This window comes from Coregonus lavaretus (genome assembly GCF_964263955.1).
Source record: "Coregonus lavaretus genome assembly, contig: HAP1_SCAFFOLD_4247, whole genome shotgun sequence".
Lineage (NCBI taxonomy): Eukaryota > Metazoa > Chordata > Actinopteri > Salmoniformes > Salmonidae > Coregonus > Coregonus lavaretus.
In genome coordinates, this window is record NW_028157052.1 from 5,531 (window position 1) to 23,359 (window position 17,829).

Consider the following 17,829-nt stretch of genomic DNA (forward strand, 5'->3'; position numbering starts at 1 on the left):
TGTTGATCCTGTTGACCCTGTTGATCCTGTTGATCCTGTTGATCCTGTTGACCCTGTTGATCCTGTTGATCAGGGGTAACCTGCCCTGGCCCAGGGAGTTTGGCTGTGTAGTTATTTTTCATCTATTGATGCCCCCCTTTCTCTCTCTCACACACACACACACACACACACACACACACACAGGGGTGGGCTAATTAATACCAGAACTGAAAAGTTTATATTACCCAATAATGTATATAAACCCTGTATTGCTGATGCTATGTATTGGACATTGAGAGGCTTTGAAGCCACCGGTCAGCCATATTGGCACTCCCCAGTAGGAGCAGTCCTCCATAGGAATTAATGGAATTCTACAGTATTTCAATTAAATGTTTCAAGGACAAACATACATGTATTCAAGTTGTTTTGTTTTTTGTAATGGGGACAGTAACATTAGTAATCTCTAAAAAAATATATACTTTAAGGAAAATGTTTTTATATATTTGTTCATTTTTAATTTATATGTTTAGCTCACATAATATAATTTAAAAGTATGCATTTAGGTGTCTGTAATAGAATAAATGTGGCAAAAACGAATGTAGACATTAATACATTAATTTATATAGCTTCCAAAATACGGTGGCTTCAACACAGCGCCCCCTGTCGGTACTCCAGTGTATATATAAATCATTGATTGTACCTCTTCCAGGACTGGCTTACTGAACCACTACAGTTTTCACACGGTCATCAGTTGGACCATTTGGACAACATAAAAACGTGTGTGAGATTATCATAGGATAGGAACCTGTATCATAACAGTGTTGAATCGTAGCTCATTTCAGTACCTCAGTGATACTAGCTGGTTACAGAGACGAAATAGAATTAAAGTTGTCATAAAAATTCGGAATGACTCAAAGTTATGTTATAAGCAAAAAAACATTCAAGATGCACTTTTATGTATCATAAAACTACAGACCGAAGAAATGTGATGATAATCACTTTAAAGTAGCATCAAGATAAACGAAATTTTAAAGAAGGCTCAACTCACCCAGAAAACGAAATTAAAGAAAAAGAGCATGAATTTGACACACTTCGTGCAGCCAACGACAGTCATGATGCTCGACTCTTCAGGTCCGTTAATTTAGATGAAGAAATGATTCAAGTCTGCGTGATACCAGTGTGCCCAAGATTCTAAGAAGAAGCTTCTTCTCGTTCTAAGAACTCGAATTCTGTGACAGAAATCTCGAGATATGTTCACCCAGAATCGGTAGAAACTCCCCCTTTTACTAATGACGGTGTAAACCGAGACTGGAAACTGCCCACCGAGTGACGAGGGGGGTACAGAGGACAGATAAAAGAGAGCATGGCTTGTGGCTGTTTGTATTCTTCTTCGTCTTTTATTTGTAATGTTAATATTTCTTCCTGTTTGTGAGAAAATGTTCGTACTCACGGGGCACCATTGGGAATGAGACCCTGGTCTCAATTGGGATAGCTTGAATAAATAAAAGTTTATAAAAAGTATGCATCTTCATAGGCTATAGGAGTTAGGAGGAGCAATATTCTGTTTTTTTGCTCAAGTTTGTTGTTGTTGTTGTTGTTGTTATTACACTACAAACAAATATTCAACAAACAAACATACGCATTTATTTTCCAGCTAAACATTAAGATAACCTCCACTATTACACTGCTGCGTTCAAATGTCTAAATAATTAGATTAAAAAGAGCATAGGGTCTTTCTCCGCATATCTAGTCTAGGGGTCCTGGTCAAAAGTAACGCACTAAATAGGGAATTCCATTTGGGACATAATCATAGTCTAACGTCATCATAATGGATCATTGCGGAGGCACAAGACGACAGAGGGACAAGACGACAGAGGGACAAGACGACAGAGGGACAAGACGACAGAGGCACAAGACGACAGAGGCACAAGACGACAGAGGGACAAGACGACAGAGGCACAAGACGACAGAGGGACAAGACGACAGAGGCACAAGACGACAGAGGGACAAGACGACAGAGGCACAAGACGACAGAGGGACAAGACGACAGAGGGACAAGACGACAGAGGGACAAGACGACAGAGGCACAAGACGACAGAGGCACAAGACGACAGAGGGACAAGACGACAGAGGGACAAGACGACAGAGGCACAAGACGACAGAGGCACAAGACGACAGAGGGACAAGACGACAGAGGCACAAGCCGACAGAGGGACAAGACGATAGAGGCACAAGACGACAGAGGGACAAGACGACAGAGGCACAAGACGACAGAGGGACAAGACGACAGAGGGACAAGACGACAGAGGCACAAGACGACAGAGGCACGTGCAGGGAACTACATGGGCAACACCGCACTCTGTTGGCAATGCCCATAACAACACCATCATGATTTTATTATAGCCTCCTTACTCCTACCATATGGTGAAGAGAGAGGGAACTGAATTCAGAGGCTGTTGTGGCATCACTGGCCTTCTCTCTCTTTGTTCATACGAAATCACTTTGTATAAAGAGGGGCTGCATGGAGGCAAACAAATAAGTGAATGCATGAACTCCGAAGACAGTTTCAACATGCTCCACGCTTCTTACATTTTACATTTTAGTCATTTAGCAGACGCTCTTATCCAGAGCGACTTACAGTTAGTGAGTGCATACATTTTCATACTGCCCCCCCCCCCCGTGGGAATCGACGTCTTCTTCTTCCACGGTGTTTCCAGAACATCCGCGTCTCTTTTTCGAGTCATTTCTGAGGATTCTGAAGAGAATCACCTCCGCGAGCACTGCTCAGTCAGAGAACACAGAGAATAGAGGATCTGCGCGTGCCTTCCTGTCTCCCCTCCTTCCGTATTCAGACTTCATATGGTGTCACAGTTGACTGCTCGCTTCCCTGCAGGCTCGAACACGAGATAATCACAGGCATTTGATCCGCCAAATGCATACGTGAAAACAACAATTACCCGCTGGAGATAAAACACAGTCACGGACACCTGCGCGAATGGGAAAAATACGCGGCGCCTGATCCAGTTATAGTAGGCTGCAGCTACCGGTTGCTCTCACTGTTTCGTTCAACGGGAAACTTGATTTGAACGTGTCGTTTTGGGGAGAAGGTAAGCGACAGTAGATACATGCGAGGAAGGATAGCAGTCTGAATAGCAAGCAGGGTGTCTCCGAGAGAGAGAGAGCGAGAGAGAGCGAGAGAGAGAGAGGAACTGGTGCTGTCCTTTCAGCACCACGGAAAGCAGTCAAACACCGCATTCACCTTGCTTACCATGAATGTCATTAACTGGTTCTACCAAAACCACCACAACAGGAAGAGAGTCTTTGTGTTGGATTCGGATTAGAAAGAAGGAACAACACCCATTTCTATCTTCTTCACCTTTCGGATTTAAACCACCATCAATTGATTCGGATTTAAACCACCATCCATTGTTTCGGATTTAAACCACCATCCATTGTTTCGGATTTAAACCACCATCCATGGTTTCGGATTTTAAACTCCCAATACATTGTTAATGGCATGCCATTGGCTACATTGGCTATCATTTTGAATTTAAATGTTTTCCCTCTTGTGATTGATTTCCATGACAGGTTGTGGAAACATTGGGGCATCCGGTATCATCAGAGGGAATATGTGCTAAAGTCCTGTCGGCCTACACTTGTTATTTAGGATCTACAGCCTGCAACCAGCAGCAGATGTATTTTGTGCATTGTCCTACAGCCTAGCCTCATCTCTTCCCTCTTCCTTCCCTGTGTATGTGTTGCACTTGCACGCGTTTTTTTTCCCCCTCCCGCGGTGGCGTACCGGTGCTCATAGAGTTGCCGTTGTGATGCCGGGAACTTATTGGAGACATGCCTAAGGGACGCGATGGGCTTGAGCGACGAAAAGGATCGCATTGTGATAAACGTGGGAGGGACCAAGCACCAGACATACCGCGGTACCCTGCGCACCCTGCCCGGCACCCGCTTATCCTGTTTGGCCGAACCCGACGCGCCTAGCCACTTCGATTGGGACGACAAACATGAGGAGTTCTTTTTCGACCGCCACCCGGCTGTTTTCGCCCATATCCTTAACTATTACCGAACTGGTAAACTGCACTGCCCTGCGGATGTCTGCGGACCTCTTTACGAGGAGGAACTGGCCTTCTGGGGCATCGATGAGACGGACGTGGAGCCTTGCTGCTGGATGACCTATAGCCAGCACAGGGAGGCGGAAGAAGCGCTTGATAGTTTCGGCGGGGGTGCCCTGCTCGACCTGACCAGTAATGATGATCAGGACCCGGAGGTCGTGGCCGACCCGGGGGATGGGGTCGGTGATGAGGCGGATGAGATGACGAGGAGGCTGGCGCAGGGGGACTCTACCGACGCAAAGGCAGGGGGGCTGTGGGGTCGTTGGCAGAAACGCATGTGGGCTCTGTTTGAAGACCCCTACTCTTCTAAATATGCAAGGGTGAGTAAGAGAGATATTTCTGCTCCATAATGTCTATTTTCCTTTCCAATTGATATTAAGCCCAATGATGGATATGTGGTTAATGATGAATGAGAGATTTACAGAGATGGAGATTGACAGAGGGCCTCCAGCCATGTGATGTGGAGAGGGTCTGTGTGAGAGTGACCTTGACATGGTAGGCTAATCTACTCCCCAGGGACTCCTCAGGGATCTCTACAGCAGGAGAATGTTACTGTAACAGTCAGGTGGAAGGAACAATGATTGACCAATGGATCCTTGGCATTTGTAACCAGGCCAAATTAACTACTAGCCTACTTTCACCCCTAGATTCCATAGGGCTCTGGTCAAAAGTAGGGCACTGAATAGGGTGACATTTGGGACACAGATTATGTCAGCAAAAACAGAGAAAGCCAAGTGCATCCCACCACGAGTATTATAACCCTTTCTTACTAAGCTGAGCCAACCCATGCCAAGCTGAGCTGTACTGCACTGGCCTATTTAAGCATCCACCATGGTTCATGGAACAGTGCTGGAAAGCACAATGTGAAAATAAAAGATCAAAGACAGCACAGTTGGCCTATGGTTAAGGTTGGCACAATAGTGTGAAAAGGTACTAAATGTCTTTGTACCAGGAACCTCCGGGAACATGAGAATAGCTTACCTGGGATGTTGGTATTTATGTCCTCTGTAGCTCAGCTGGTAGAGCACGGCGCTTGTGACGCCAGGGTAGTGGGTTCGATCCCCGGGACCATTCAGCGCAAATATGGCTAATGGTTATGCAAACATGATCTCTTGGAATATAAATGGTTGTGGTAACCAAGTGAAGAGGAAAAAGATTTGGACATATTTAAAATCAAAACAGGCGGATATTGTGTTCATACAGGAATCACATTTAACGGAGGCACTGAAATTTAGAGGAGGCTAGGTTGCAGAAGTTTATCATAGCTCATGTAATTCCAAACAAAATGTGGTGATTATTCTGATAAGCAAAATACTTAATTTTGTAATGTTGAAGCAACACTGATGAGTTTGTCAGGCTCATCTGCATTGAGGCTCTTATAAATGGGATTCAGGTAGTGTTACGCAACATAAATGCTCCCAGCAAGGAGGACACTGACTGTTTAAATGAGGTCAACGTTATACTGGGAAATATGGAGGGGCAGATCATCCTTGCTGGAGACTTCAACCAAGTGATGGACTATATGATTGATAGAAGTACATTTACAGGTAACGCCACAAAAAAAAGGATAAACTTGCAATACAGCAGAAGATGTGGGCCTTACAGACATATGGAGATTAGTCCATCTTAATGATAGAGAATATACTTATTTTTCTCCCACTGCAGAATAGATTTCTTCTTGATATCTAATTTCATGGTTAATAATGTGATTGATTGCAAGATTGGTCCCATTGATCATGCTATAGTAGAGTTACATGTTGACATAAACTCCGAAAATGTGAGGAAGGGTAGATTTAGACTCAACACCATGCTATGACAATATGAGGTATTTAGCCAATCACTAGCAGATGATCTTAGATCCTTTTTTTTTTTAGATCAACATAGGCTCAACTGAAAAGGTTTCCACGGTGTGGGAAACTTCTAAAGCATATATTAGAGGGAAAATAGTGTGTCTTGGAAAGGAATTTGGAAAGACATTTCACAGATAGCGCGTTTCAAACTGCCTCCAAATTGACGTTTCGTTTGCACGAAATGCATAGCTGTTTAGACTTAGAACCAGTTATGATGAGGGAGGTGAGAAGACCGGCAGGCTACTAGCAAGACAAACTAAAAATGCAGAACACTTCTAATTTAATCCCAGCAATTAAGAAGGGCAATAAGATGGTGACCTCATCCAAAGAGATAAACAGTGTGTTTCAACGTCTTTATGAAGATTTATATACATCCTCCTGTTCAGCGAGCCCCATAGATATTGAAACTTTTTTGTCTGGTATAGAATTACCTAGATGATCAGATAGCCAGGTGGAGGACCTGGACTGTACTATAGCAGAAGAGGAGGTTAGAGACGCCATTTTATCTATGAAAGCAGGGAAATCACCTGGTCTGGATGGCCTTCCTGTAGAATATTATAAAAAGTATATTGACATTCTTGTACCTGTATTGACAGTGGTTTACCAGGAGGCATTTTTTTAAAAATGGCTCCCTTCCGAACACCTTTAATGAGGCTTTGATATCGCTGATCCCTAGTAAGGATAGAGATACTACAGAACCTGGGAAATGTTAGAGCTATCAGACTCCTTAATGTGGATTGTAAGATTCTTACTAAGACCCCTTGCGATACGCTTAGAGAAGGCACTACCTAATATTATACGTAGTGACCAAGTAGGATTTATTAAGAACAGGACCTCAACTGATAATATGAGGAGGCTCTTCCATCTCTTGTGGTTAAACCGCTCAAATATAGTTCCTACCGCTGCCGTCTCCTTTTAGATGCTGAGAAGGCATTTGATAGGGTGGAGTGGGCTTTTCTCTTAAGAACCCTAGAAAAATGTTGGTTTTGGACCTGACTTAAATGTAAATGGATAGGGGTCCTCTATTCCAATCCTAAAGCAACAGTACTTACAAATGGAACTATGTCTCCTTTATTTAGTCTTTCTAGAGGCACAAGGCAGGGTTGCTCACTCTCTCCTCTCCTGTTTACCATAGTTTTAGAGCCTCTTGCGACAATGATAAGAACATATTTATATATTATATATATTTTTTTGTCATTTAGCAGACGCTCTTATCCAGAGTGACTTACAGTTAATGAGTGCATACATTATTATTATTATTTAATTTTTTTCATACTGGCCCCCCCGTGGGAATCAAACCCACAACCCTTGTGTTGCAAACGCCATGCTCTACCAACTGAGCTACATCCCTGCCGGCCATTCCCTCCCCTACCTTGGGCCAATTGTAGCGCCGCCCCATGGGTCTCCCGGTCGCGGCCGGCTACGACAGAGCCTGGATTCGAAACAGGATCTCTAGTGGCACAGCTAGCACTGCGATGCAGTGCCTTAGACCACTGCGCCACTCGGGAGAGACATATCCAGAAATTAGGGGTGTACATGGAGGAGGAAAAGAACACAAGCTGCTTACGTATGCAGACGGTATTCTACCGCTGGTCTCTGATAGCCACCAGTACTTACTTGTATTAAATCATATTCTAGGATGTCAGGCTACAAAATTAATTGGATTAAGTCGGAAGCGATGCCCAATGTTACTCTGGAACCATTACCCCATTTAATTAAAAATGGTTCCTACTGGGATGAAATATTTGGGTATTTAGTTGCGCTCAAATTTGTAGGAGGTGATGGGGACTACATTTTGAGCCACTACTAGTCAAGATTAAGACCAATTTAGAAAAAATTGGAAAATATGAAACTTTCTTAATGGGAAAAGATCAACGTGATTAAAATGGTTGTGGTCCCACAATTTAAATATATCTCTGCAATGTTACCTACAGTGGGGGGAAAAAGAATTTAGTCAGCCACCAATTGTGCAAGTTCTCCCACTTAAAAAGATGAGAGACGCCTGTAATTTTCATCATAGGTACACGTCAACTATGACAGACAAATTGAGGAAATAAAATCCAGAAAATCACATTGTAGGATTTTTAATGAATTTATTTGCAAATTATGGTGGAAAATAAGTATTTGGTCACCTACAAACAAGCAAGATTTCTGGCTCTCACAGACCTGTAACTTCTTCTTTAAGAGGCTCCTCTGTCCTCCACTCGTTACCTGTATTAATGGCACCTGTTTGAACTTGTTATCAGTATAAAAGACACCTGTCCACAACCTCAAACAGTCACACTCCAAACTCCACTATGGCCAAGACCAAAGAGCTGTCAAAGGACACCAGAAACAAAATTGTAGACCTGCACCAGGCTGGGAAGACTGATCTGCAATAGGTAAGCAGCTTGGTTTGAAGAAATCAACTGTGGGAGCAATTATTAGGAAATGGAAGACATACAAGACCACTGATAATCTCCCTCGATCTGGGGCTCCACGCAAGATCTCACCCCGTGGGGTCAAAATGATCACAAGAACGGTGAGCAAAAATCTCAGAACCACATGGGGGGACCTAGTGGATGACCTGCTGAGAGCTGGGACCAAAGTAACAAAGCCTACCATCAGTAACACACTACGCCGCCAGGGACTCAAATCCTGCAGTACCAGACGTGTCCCCCTGCTTAAGCCAGTACATGTCCAGGCCCGTCTGAAGTTTGCTAGAGTGCATTTGGATGATCCAGAAGAGGATTGGGAGAATGTCATATGGTCAGATGAAACCAAAATATAATTTTGGGGTAAAAACTCAACTCGTCGTGTTTGGAGGACAAAGAATGCTGAGTTGTATCCAAAGAACACCATACCTACTGTGAAGCATGGGGGTGGAAACATCATGCTTTGGGGCTGTTTTTCTGCAAAGGGACCAGGACGACTGATCCGTGTAAAGGAAAGAATGAATGGGGCCATGTATCGTGAGATTTTGAGTGAAAACCTCCTTCCATCAGCAAGGGCATTGAAGATGAAACGTGGCTGGGTCTTTCAACATGACAATGATCCCAAACACACTGCCCGGGCAACGTAAGAAGCATTTCAAGGTCCTGGAGTGGCCTAGCCAGTCTCCAGATCTCAACCCCATAGAAAATCTTTGGAGGGAGTTGAAAGTCCGTGTTGCCCAGCGACAGCCCCAAAACATCACTGCTCTAGAGGAGATCTGCATGGAGGAATGGGCCAAAATACCAGCAACAGTGTGTGAAAACCTTGTGAAGACTTACAGAAAACGTTTGACCTGTGTCATTGCCAACAAAGGGTATATAACAAAGTATTGAGAAACTTTTGTTATTGACCAAATACTTATTTTCCACCATCATTTGCAAATAAATTCATTAAAAATCCTACAATGTGATTTTCTGGAGAAAAAAAAATCTCATTTGGTCTGTCATAGTTGACGTGTACCTATGATGAAAATTACAGGCCTCTCTCATCTTTTTAAGTGGGAGAACTTGCACAATTGGTGGCTGACTAAATACTTTTTTTCCCCACTGTATGAATATTTCAGACCGGTATTTTAAACAATATGACAAATTAACTGAATACTTTTTGTGGGATAGGAACAAACCCCGGATCAATATGAAGAAAGATGTGCTCACCAAGGGATGTAGGAGGCTTGGGTTTAGCAGATGTTAAATTGTACAATTTATCATTTGAAATGGCTAAATTGGCGAATCATTGGGGCAAAACGGATGCTGGCTTGGATTGAATAACAATAGAACGGGAACTAAGTTATCCTTTCACCCCTGTTGATACTCTGTCACATAGTCTTACAGGGGAGAGGTCTGTTGATACTCTGCCACATAGTCTAACAGGGGAGAGGTCTGTTGATACTCTGCCACATAGTCTTACAGGGGAGAGGTCTGTTGATACTCTGCCACATAGTCTTACAGGGGAGAGGTCTGTTGATACTCTGCCACATAGTCTTACAGGGGAGAGGTCTGTTGATACTCTGTCACATAGTCTTACAGGGGAGAGGTCTGTTGATACTCTGTCACATAGTCTTACAGGGGAGAGGTCTGTTGATACTCTGTCACATAGTCTTACAGGGGAGAGGTCTGTTGATACTCTGTCACATAGTCTTACAGGGGAGAGGTCTGTTGATACTCTGTCACATAGTCTTACAGGGGAGAGGTCTGTTGATACTCTGTCACATAGTCTTACAGGGGAGAGGTCTGTTGATACTCTGTCACATAGTCTTACAGGGGATAGGTCTGTTGATACTCTGCCACATAGTCCTTACAGGGGAGAGGTCTGTTGATACTCATAGTCTTACAGGGGAGAGGTCTGTTGATACTCTGTCACATAGTCTTACAGGGGAGAGGTCTGTTGATACTCTGCCACATAGTCTTACAGGGGAGAGGTCTGTTGATACTCTGTCACATAGTCTTACAGGGGAGAGGTCTGTTGATACTCTGTCACATAGTCTTACAGGGGAGAGGTCTGTTGATACTCTGCCACATAGTCTTACATAGGAGAGGTCTGTTGAGACTCTGTCACATAGTCTTACAGGGGAGAGGTCTGTTGATACTCTGCCACATAGTCTTACAGGGGAGAGGTCTGTTGATACTCTGTCACATAGTCTTACAGGGGAGAGGTCTGTTGATACTCTGCCACATAGTCTTACAGGGGAGAGGTCTGTTGATACTCTGTCACATAGTCTTACAGGGGAGAGGTCTGTTGATACTCTGTCCCATAGTCTTACAGGGGAGAGGTCTGTTGATACTCTGTCACATAGTCTTACAGGGGAGAGGTCTGTTGATACTCTGCCACATAGTCTTACAGGGGAGAGGTCTGTTGAAACTCCCAACCCAATTTTACTACACTCAAAAGAGGTGTAGTGAACAGTACACAAGCTATGTGGAATTTCACATCTAAAACAAGGATACTCATCATTGTGGCACAATCCTAAGCTACGGATAGGAAATAAGTCTGTGTACTGGAAACAATGGCTAATGAAAGGAATTCATACTATAAGGTGATCTGTACAATGAACATGTTTTAATGTCACACTCAGATTTGGTACAAAAATATGATGTGGGAGACAAGGGACATTTTTTTTTTACTGAATATTTAGTCATCTGCAGAGTAAAGAATGTAAAAACCTCAGAACAACATGGCAAATTGACCTTAAGTGTGAAATTGAGGATGATACCTGGTTGAAGATCTTGTCCAGCTCAGGGAAGCCAGGGAGAAACTTACTCAATATAAAAACGTTTTATTGAACCCCAACAAGGCCTCATAAGGTATTCGGGGTGGACTTCTAGTCCGACTCAGGAGGCGTGTACACCATCCACTGCTTCCGAGTATATTAATCGCTAATGTTCAGTCTCTGGATAATAAAGTAGACGGGCTCAGGGCGAGGATCTCCTTCCAGAGAGACATCAGGGATTGTAACAAACTCTGTTTCACGGAAACATGGCTCTCTTGGGATATACTGTCTTTGTATACTGTCTTCCATACAGCCAGCTGGGTTCTCAGTACATCGCGCAGACAGATAAAGAAGAAAGGCGGGGGTGTATGTTTCATGATTATCTACTCACGGTGTGATAACATACAGAAACGCAAGTCCTTCTGTTACATTTACGTCATTTAGCAGACGCTCTTATCCAGAGCGACTTACAGTTAGTGAAAACATTTTTTTTTTTTTATACTGGCCCCCCGTGGAAATCAAACCCACAACCCTGGCGTTGCAAACGCCATGCTCTATCAACTGAGCTACATCCCTGCCAGCCATTCCCTCCCCTACCCTGGACGACGCTGGGCCAATTGTGCGCCGCCCATGAGTCTCCCGGTCGCGGCCGGCTGCGACAGAGCCTGGATTCGAACCAGTATGTCTAGTGGCAGAGCTAGCACTGCGATGCAGTGCCTTATACCACTGCGCCACTCAGGAGACATTTACGTCATTTAGCAGACGCTCTTATCCAGAGCGACTTACAAATTGGTGCATTCACCTTATAGCCAGTGGGATAACCACTTTACAATATGTATTTTATTTTTATTTTTTTGACTATCGCCCCATATCACTCACTTCTGTCATCATGAAGTGCTTTGAGAGGCTAGTTAAGGATCATATCACCTCTACCTTACCTGACACCCTAGACCCACTTCAATTTGCTTACCGCCCCAATAGATCCACAGACGATGCAATCGCCATCGCACTACACAGTGCCCTATCCCATCTGGACAAGAGGAATACCTATGTAAGAATGCTGTTCATTGACTATAGCTCAGCATTCAACACCATAGTACCCTTCAAGCTCATCATTAAGCTCGGTGCACTGAGTCTGAACCCCGCCCTGTGCAATTGGGTCCTGGACTTCCTGACGGGCCGCCCCCAGGTGGTGAAGGTAGGAAACAACACCTCCACTTCGCTGATCCTCAACACTGGGGCCCCACAAGGGTACGTGCTCAGCCCCCTCCTGTACTCCCTGTTCACCCATGACTGCGTGGCCAAGCACGCCTCCAACTCAATCATCAAGTTTGCAGACGACACAACAGTAGTAGGCTTGATTACCAACAATGACGAGACCACCTACAGGGAGGAGGTGAGGGCTCTGGGAGGGTGGTGCCAGGAAAATAACCTCTCACTCAACGTCAACAAAACAAAGGAGCTGATCGTGGATTTCAGGAAACAGCAGGGGGAGCACGCCCTTATCCACATCGACGGGACCGCAGTGGAGAAGGTGGAAAGCTTCAAGTTCCTCTGCGTACACATCACTGACGATCTGAAATGGTCCACCCACATAGACAGTGTGGTGAAGAAAGCGCAACAGCGCCTCTTCAACCTCAGGAGGCTGAAGAAATTTGGCTTGGCACCTAAAACCCTCACAAACTTTTACAGATGCACAATTGAGAGCATCCTGTCAGGCTGTATCACCGCCTGGTACGGCAACTGCACCGCCCACAACCGCAGGGCTCTCCAGAGGGTGGTGCGGTCTGCCCAACGCATCACTGGGAGCAAACTACCTGCCCTCCAGGACACCTACAGCACCCGATGTCACAGGAAGGCCAAAAAGTTCATCAAGGACAACAACCACCCGAGCCACGGCCTGTTCACCCCGCTATCATCCAGAAGGCGAGGTCAGTACAGGTGCATCAAAGCTGGGACCGAGAGACTGAAAAACAGCTTCTATCTCAAGGCCATCAGACTGTTAAATAGCCATCACTAGGTGGCTTCCACCCGGTTACGTAACCCTGCACCTTAGAGGCTGCTGCCCTATATACATAGACTTGGAATCACTGGCCACTTTAATAATGGAACGCTAGCCACTGTAATAATGTTTACATATTTTGCATTTGTTATATACTGTATTCTATTCTACTGTATTTTAGTCAATACCACTCCAACATTGCTCATCCTAATATTTATATATTTCTTAATTCCATTCTTCTACTTTTAGATGTGTGTGTATTGTTGTGAAATGTTAGTTACTACTGCACTGTTGGAGCTAGAAACACAAGCATTTCACTGCACCCGCAATAACATCTGCTAAATGACTAAAATGTAAAATGTAATGTAAATGTAAATATGTGTATGTGACCAATACAATTTGATTTGATTTGATTTGATAAAATGGGGCTGACCAACAATTCTCCGTGTTGGAAATGCCAACAAAATAAACACTGGGACATTTTTACATGCAATATGGGAATGTACATTAGTGCTACGGTTCTGGAAGGATGTTTTGAAATACCCGGAGGAACGGTTGGGGTTAACAATTCCAGTTTCACAGAGAATATGTCTCTTGGACGATAGAACAGAATTACCTAACGTAACTATAATAATAATAATAATAATAATAATAATAATATGCCATTTAGCAGACGCTTTTATCCAAAGCGACTTACAGTCAACTAATGAGGAATTTGCACTGATCACTGTTGGTATGGTTACAGCAGCCAGCTAGAGTAGCCCTTAGAATCTGGAAGGGTCACGCCACTCCTACTCTGAAACAGTGGATAGAATCAATGTTGGAGGTTGCATCTTATGAACAAATGCTTGCTAGGATCACTGGTAGAAACGACAATTCTAGAAGCTGGAAGCGTTTTATTTGTCATGTTTCTAAGACAGGGAGGTGATTACTTACATTTAAATTTTAGTCGTTTAGCAGACGCTCTTATCCAGAGCGACTTACAGTTAGTGAGTGAACTCATTTAGTTCTGTATTGTAGCTTGTGAGATGCTATTTGACTGTGTATGTGTGCTTTGTTGGAGGATATGTCTGGATGTCATGCTCAATGTTTTTATGCTGTACAATGTTTTATTTTTTATTTGTTTGTTTGTTTGTGGAAAAAAATGAAAAAATAAATACAACTTTAATAACAAACAAAAAACGATGTATATGAATCCTCCTGGAATAACCTGGTGCCAGATCTGTCTGTGCTGTCTTGCTGAGTGTGACAATGGCCAAAGGAGTTGGCAAGACAGCATCAACCAGGCTACTCATGGACATGAGAATACTGTTGGCAGTTTGAGAATACCTGGGATGTTGGCAGTTTGAGAATACCTGGGATGTTGGCAGTTTGAGAATACCTGGGATGTGGACAGTTTGAGAATACCTGGAATGTGGACAGTTTGAGAATACCTGGGATGTTGGCAGTTTGAGAATACCTGGGATGTGGACAGTTTGAGAATACCTGGAATGTGGACAGTTTGAGAATACCTGGGATGTGGACAGTTTGAGAATACCTGGGATGTGGACAGTTTGAGAATACCTGGGATGTGGACAGTTTGAGAATACCTAGGATGCTGGCAGTTTGAGAGTACCTGGTAGGTTGGCAGTTAGTGTTGGTTAAAATACCTGGCTGGGTGGATATTGGCACTTAGTGTTGGTTAAAATACCTGGCTGGGTGGATATTGGCAGTTTGTGTGGGTTAGATAGGTCAGGTCAGCATGTTGAGTAAACCAGATCTTTAGCACCGGCAGCAGTCTGATGGCAGACCTCCAGACTGACACAGAACCCAGGCCGCTGCTCCACAGCTGGAGAGATGATGTTCTTGGACCTGTTATTACGGGCAGGCTTCCATCTGGCCTGGTCCAATGCCCCTCCATGGTGGTGATAATGAAACGAGTTTGCACCCTAAGACATTTTGGTAACATTTTATTTAAAGCATTATAAATTGTTGTAAGTAAATCCTGCTGGTGTAATGCATTATAACTTGTTGTAAATATGTATGAGATCATATGATACTTTTAATAAGGCTTGTACGTTACCTCTGTGTATCAACATTTTAATTGAGTGAAAATGGCTGGTATAGTCAGGATGATTATAAGATATTATAAGGGGTCATACATGCTCATGACAAATATAACAATGCATTAATGCACGGTCCAAGTAGAATGTTTAGACCAGCCAGGTGAAACTGCTGTCTGTCCTGCCGCTTGTGTAACATGGTGGTTGATGTCATTACAGGATAAGGTGGGCACACGGCCAATCAACATGGAGTTAACGCTCTGACGTTATCACCCACTATAACAGTAAGAGTTATTATAGGTCCGGAATACACAACACCGTTAAGGTCAGAAATACAGTAGATTAATTAATTGAGTTCAGCCGTTCAGATTGGAGTTGTTGATTGATTGTTTATGCCTGACTAGGCTCTTGTTGTGTGGTAGACAGGGAAGACAAGTTGATTGGTGAGTGATGATTATTAAACAGAGTGAAAGTAGCCTACCTATCAAATGCGAAGTATCTCGTCCTCAAGTTTTTTGTTTTATTATAAAGTGAGTTTCATAGAACTCTTTAACTCGGACCGTTGTCTAAAATCCCAAACGCCGGAAACCATTCAGAGCTGCCATACATTTCAGTGTGAGAGCCACATATTTCAGTGAAAGCGATATATTTCACTGCGAAAGCCAAGAAGCCATACATTTCAGTGTGAGCAAGACAGAACCTCAGTAGTGAAGTTTGACTGAGCTTTATGGAGCACATAATGTAATTGACTAGGCCTAGATCACAGTGTCTGTTAATTCTAAGCAGTATTTTAGGTAGATTCAGATTCGGAATTCTGTGTGGTTCAGATTCAGATTTCTGTTTGATTCAGGTTTGATTCAGATTCAGATGTGATTCAGTTACACGTTGTAATGAAGTAGGGCAAAGTTTGACGGAGCTTTGTGAAGCACAGCATGTGGTTAATTATACCTAGTGTTAATTACAGACTGTAGTATTCACAGTGGACACATCACATGACAGTGGAACAACCCCCTATCACTGTCTCTGTTCTCACTCATCGAGAACATCAACTAGGATTAGCCAACCAGGGCAAGACCATAGAAATATAATCTATTCATCATCTAGTCATTCTATTTCTATGGGCAAAACAACCCTAATCGTCACCATAGAGGCCAGAATTGTCCCTGTATGGTCTGGCAAAGACAGCTAATGTAAGGAGCTACCTTATGGCTGTCGCTAGGAACATCAACAGGGATTAGCTAGACCGGGCAGTGTTCATTAGGGCATTACGGTTTTTAAATGTTTTGCAACGGAAAACAAAAATGAGAGTTTCCTATTGGACAAGTCCCAGGTAGTTCCCTCCCCGTTTCAGTCTGTTTGCTTCCATTTGGTGCCTAAGACAGACCTTCCTTAGTGATCCAGGACAGACCTTCCTTAGTGATCACCATCAGAGGACAGACCTTCCTTAGTGATCACCATCAGAGGACAGACCTTCCTTAGTGATCACCATCAGAGGACAGACCTTCCTTAGTGATCACCATCAGAGGACAGACCTTCCTTAGTGATCACCATCAGAGGACAGACCTTCCTTAGTGATCACCAGCAGAGGACAGACCTTCCTTAGTGATCACCAGCAGAGGACAGACCTTCCTTAGTGATCACCATCAGAGGACAGACCTTCCTTAGTGATCACCAGCAGAGGACAGACCTTCCTTAGTGATCACCAGCAGAGGACAGACCTTCCTTAGTGATCACCATCAGAGGACAGACCTTCCTTAGTGATCACCAGCAGAGGACAGACCTTCCTTAGTGATCACCATCAGAGGACAGACCTTCCTTAGTGATCCCCAGCAGAGGACAGACCTTCCTTAGTGATCACCAGCAGAGGACAGACCTTCCTTAGTGATCACCATCAGAGGACAGACCTTCCTTAGTGATCACCAGCAGAGGACAGACCTTCCTTAGTGATCACCATCAGAGGACAGACCTTCCTTAGTGATCACCATCAGAGGACAGACCTTCCTTAGTGATCACCATCAGAGGACAGACCTTCCTTAGTGATCACCATCAGAGGACAGACCTTCCTTAGTGATCACCATCAGAGGACAGACCTTCCTTAGTGATCCCCATCAGAGGACAGACCTTCCTTAGTGATCCCCATCAGAGGACAGACCTTCCTTAGTGATCCCCATCAGAGGACAGACCTTCCTTAGTGATCACCATCAGAGGACAGGCCGTTAACTGTATGACCCGGTAATGATATGACCTGGTAATGATATGACCTGGTGAAGATATGACCTGGTAATGATATGACCTGGTGAAGATATGACCTGGTAATGATATGACCTGGTGAAGATATGACCTGGTAATGATATGACCTGGTAATGATATGACCCGGTAATGATGTGACCCGGTAATGATATGACCCGGTAATGATAATAATAATAAATAATATGCCATTTAGCAGACGCTTTTATCCAAAGCGACTTACAGTCATGCGTGCATACATTTTTGTGTATGGGTGGTCCCGGGGATCGAACCCACTACCTTGGCGTTACAAGCGCCGTGCTCTACCAGCTGAGCTACAGAGGACCTGGTAATGATATGACCTGGTAATGATATGACCTGGTAATGATATGACCTGGTCATGATATGACCTGGTAATGATATG

At 43.9% G+C, this 17,829-nt stretch overlaps 1 protein-coding gene across 2 annotated transcripts in view; it reads left to right on the forward strand.

Annotated features, from left to right (window-relative positions):
- Positions 1-3,844: 3,844 nt before the first annotated feature.
- LOC311125852 (voltage-gated potassium channel KCNC1-like) overlaps positions 3,845-17,829 on the forward strand; it is a gene marked incomplete at both ends in the record, with an annotated part of 40,264 nt that continues 26,279 nt past the window's right edge. For both annotated transcript variants that reach the window (XM_084199880.1, XM_084199881.1), the window contains one exon: positions 3,845-4,426. In XM_084199880.1, coding sequence (XP_084056006.1) covers positions 3,845-4,426 — 582 coding nt within the window. The remainder of the gene's footprint in view (positions 4,427-17,829) is intronic.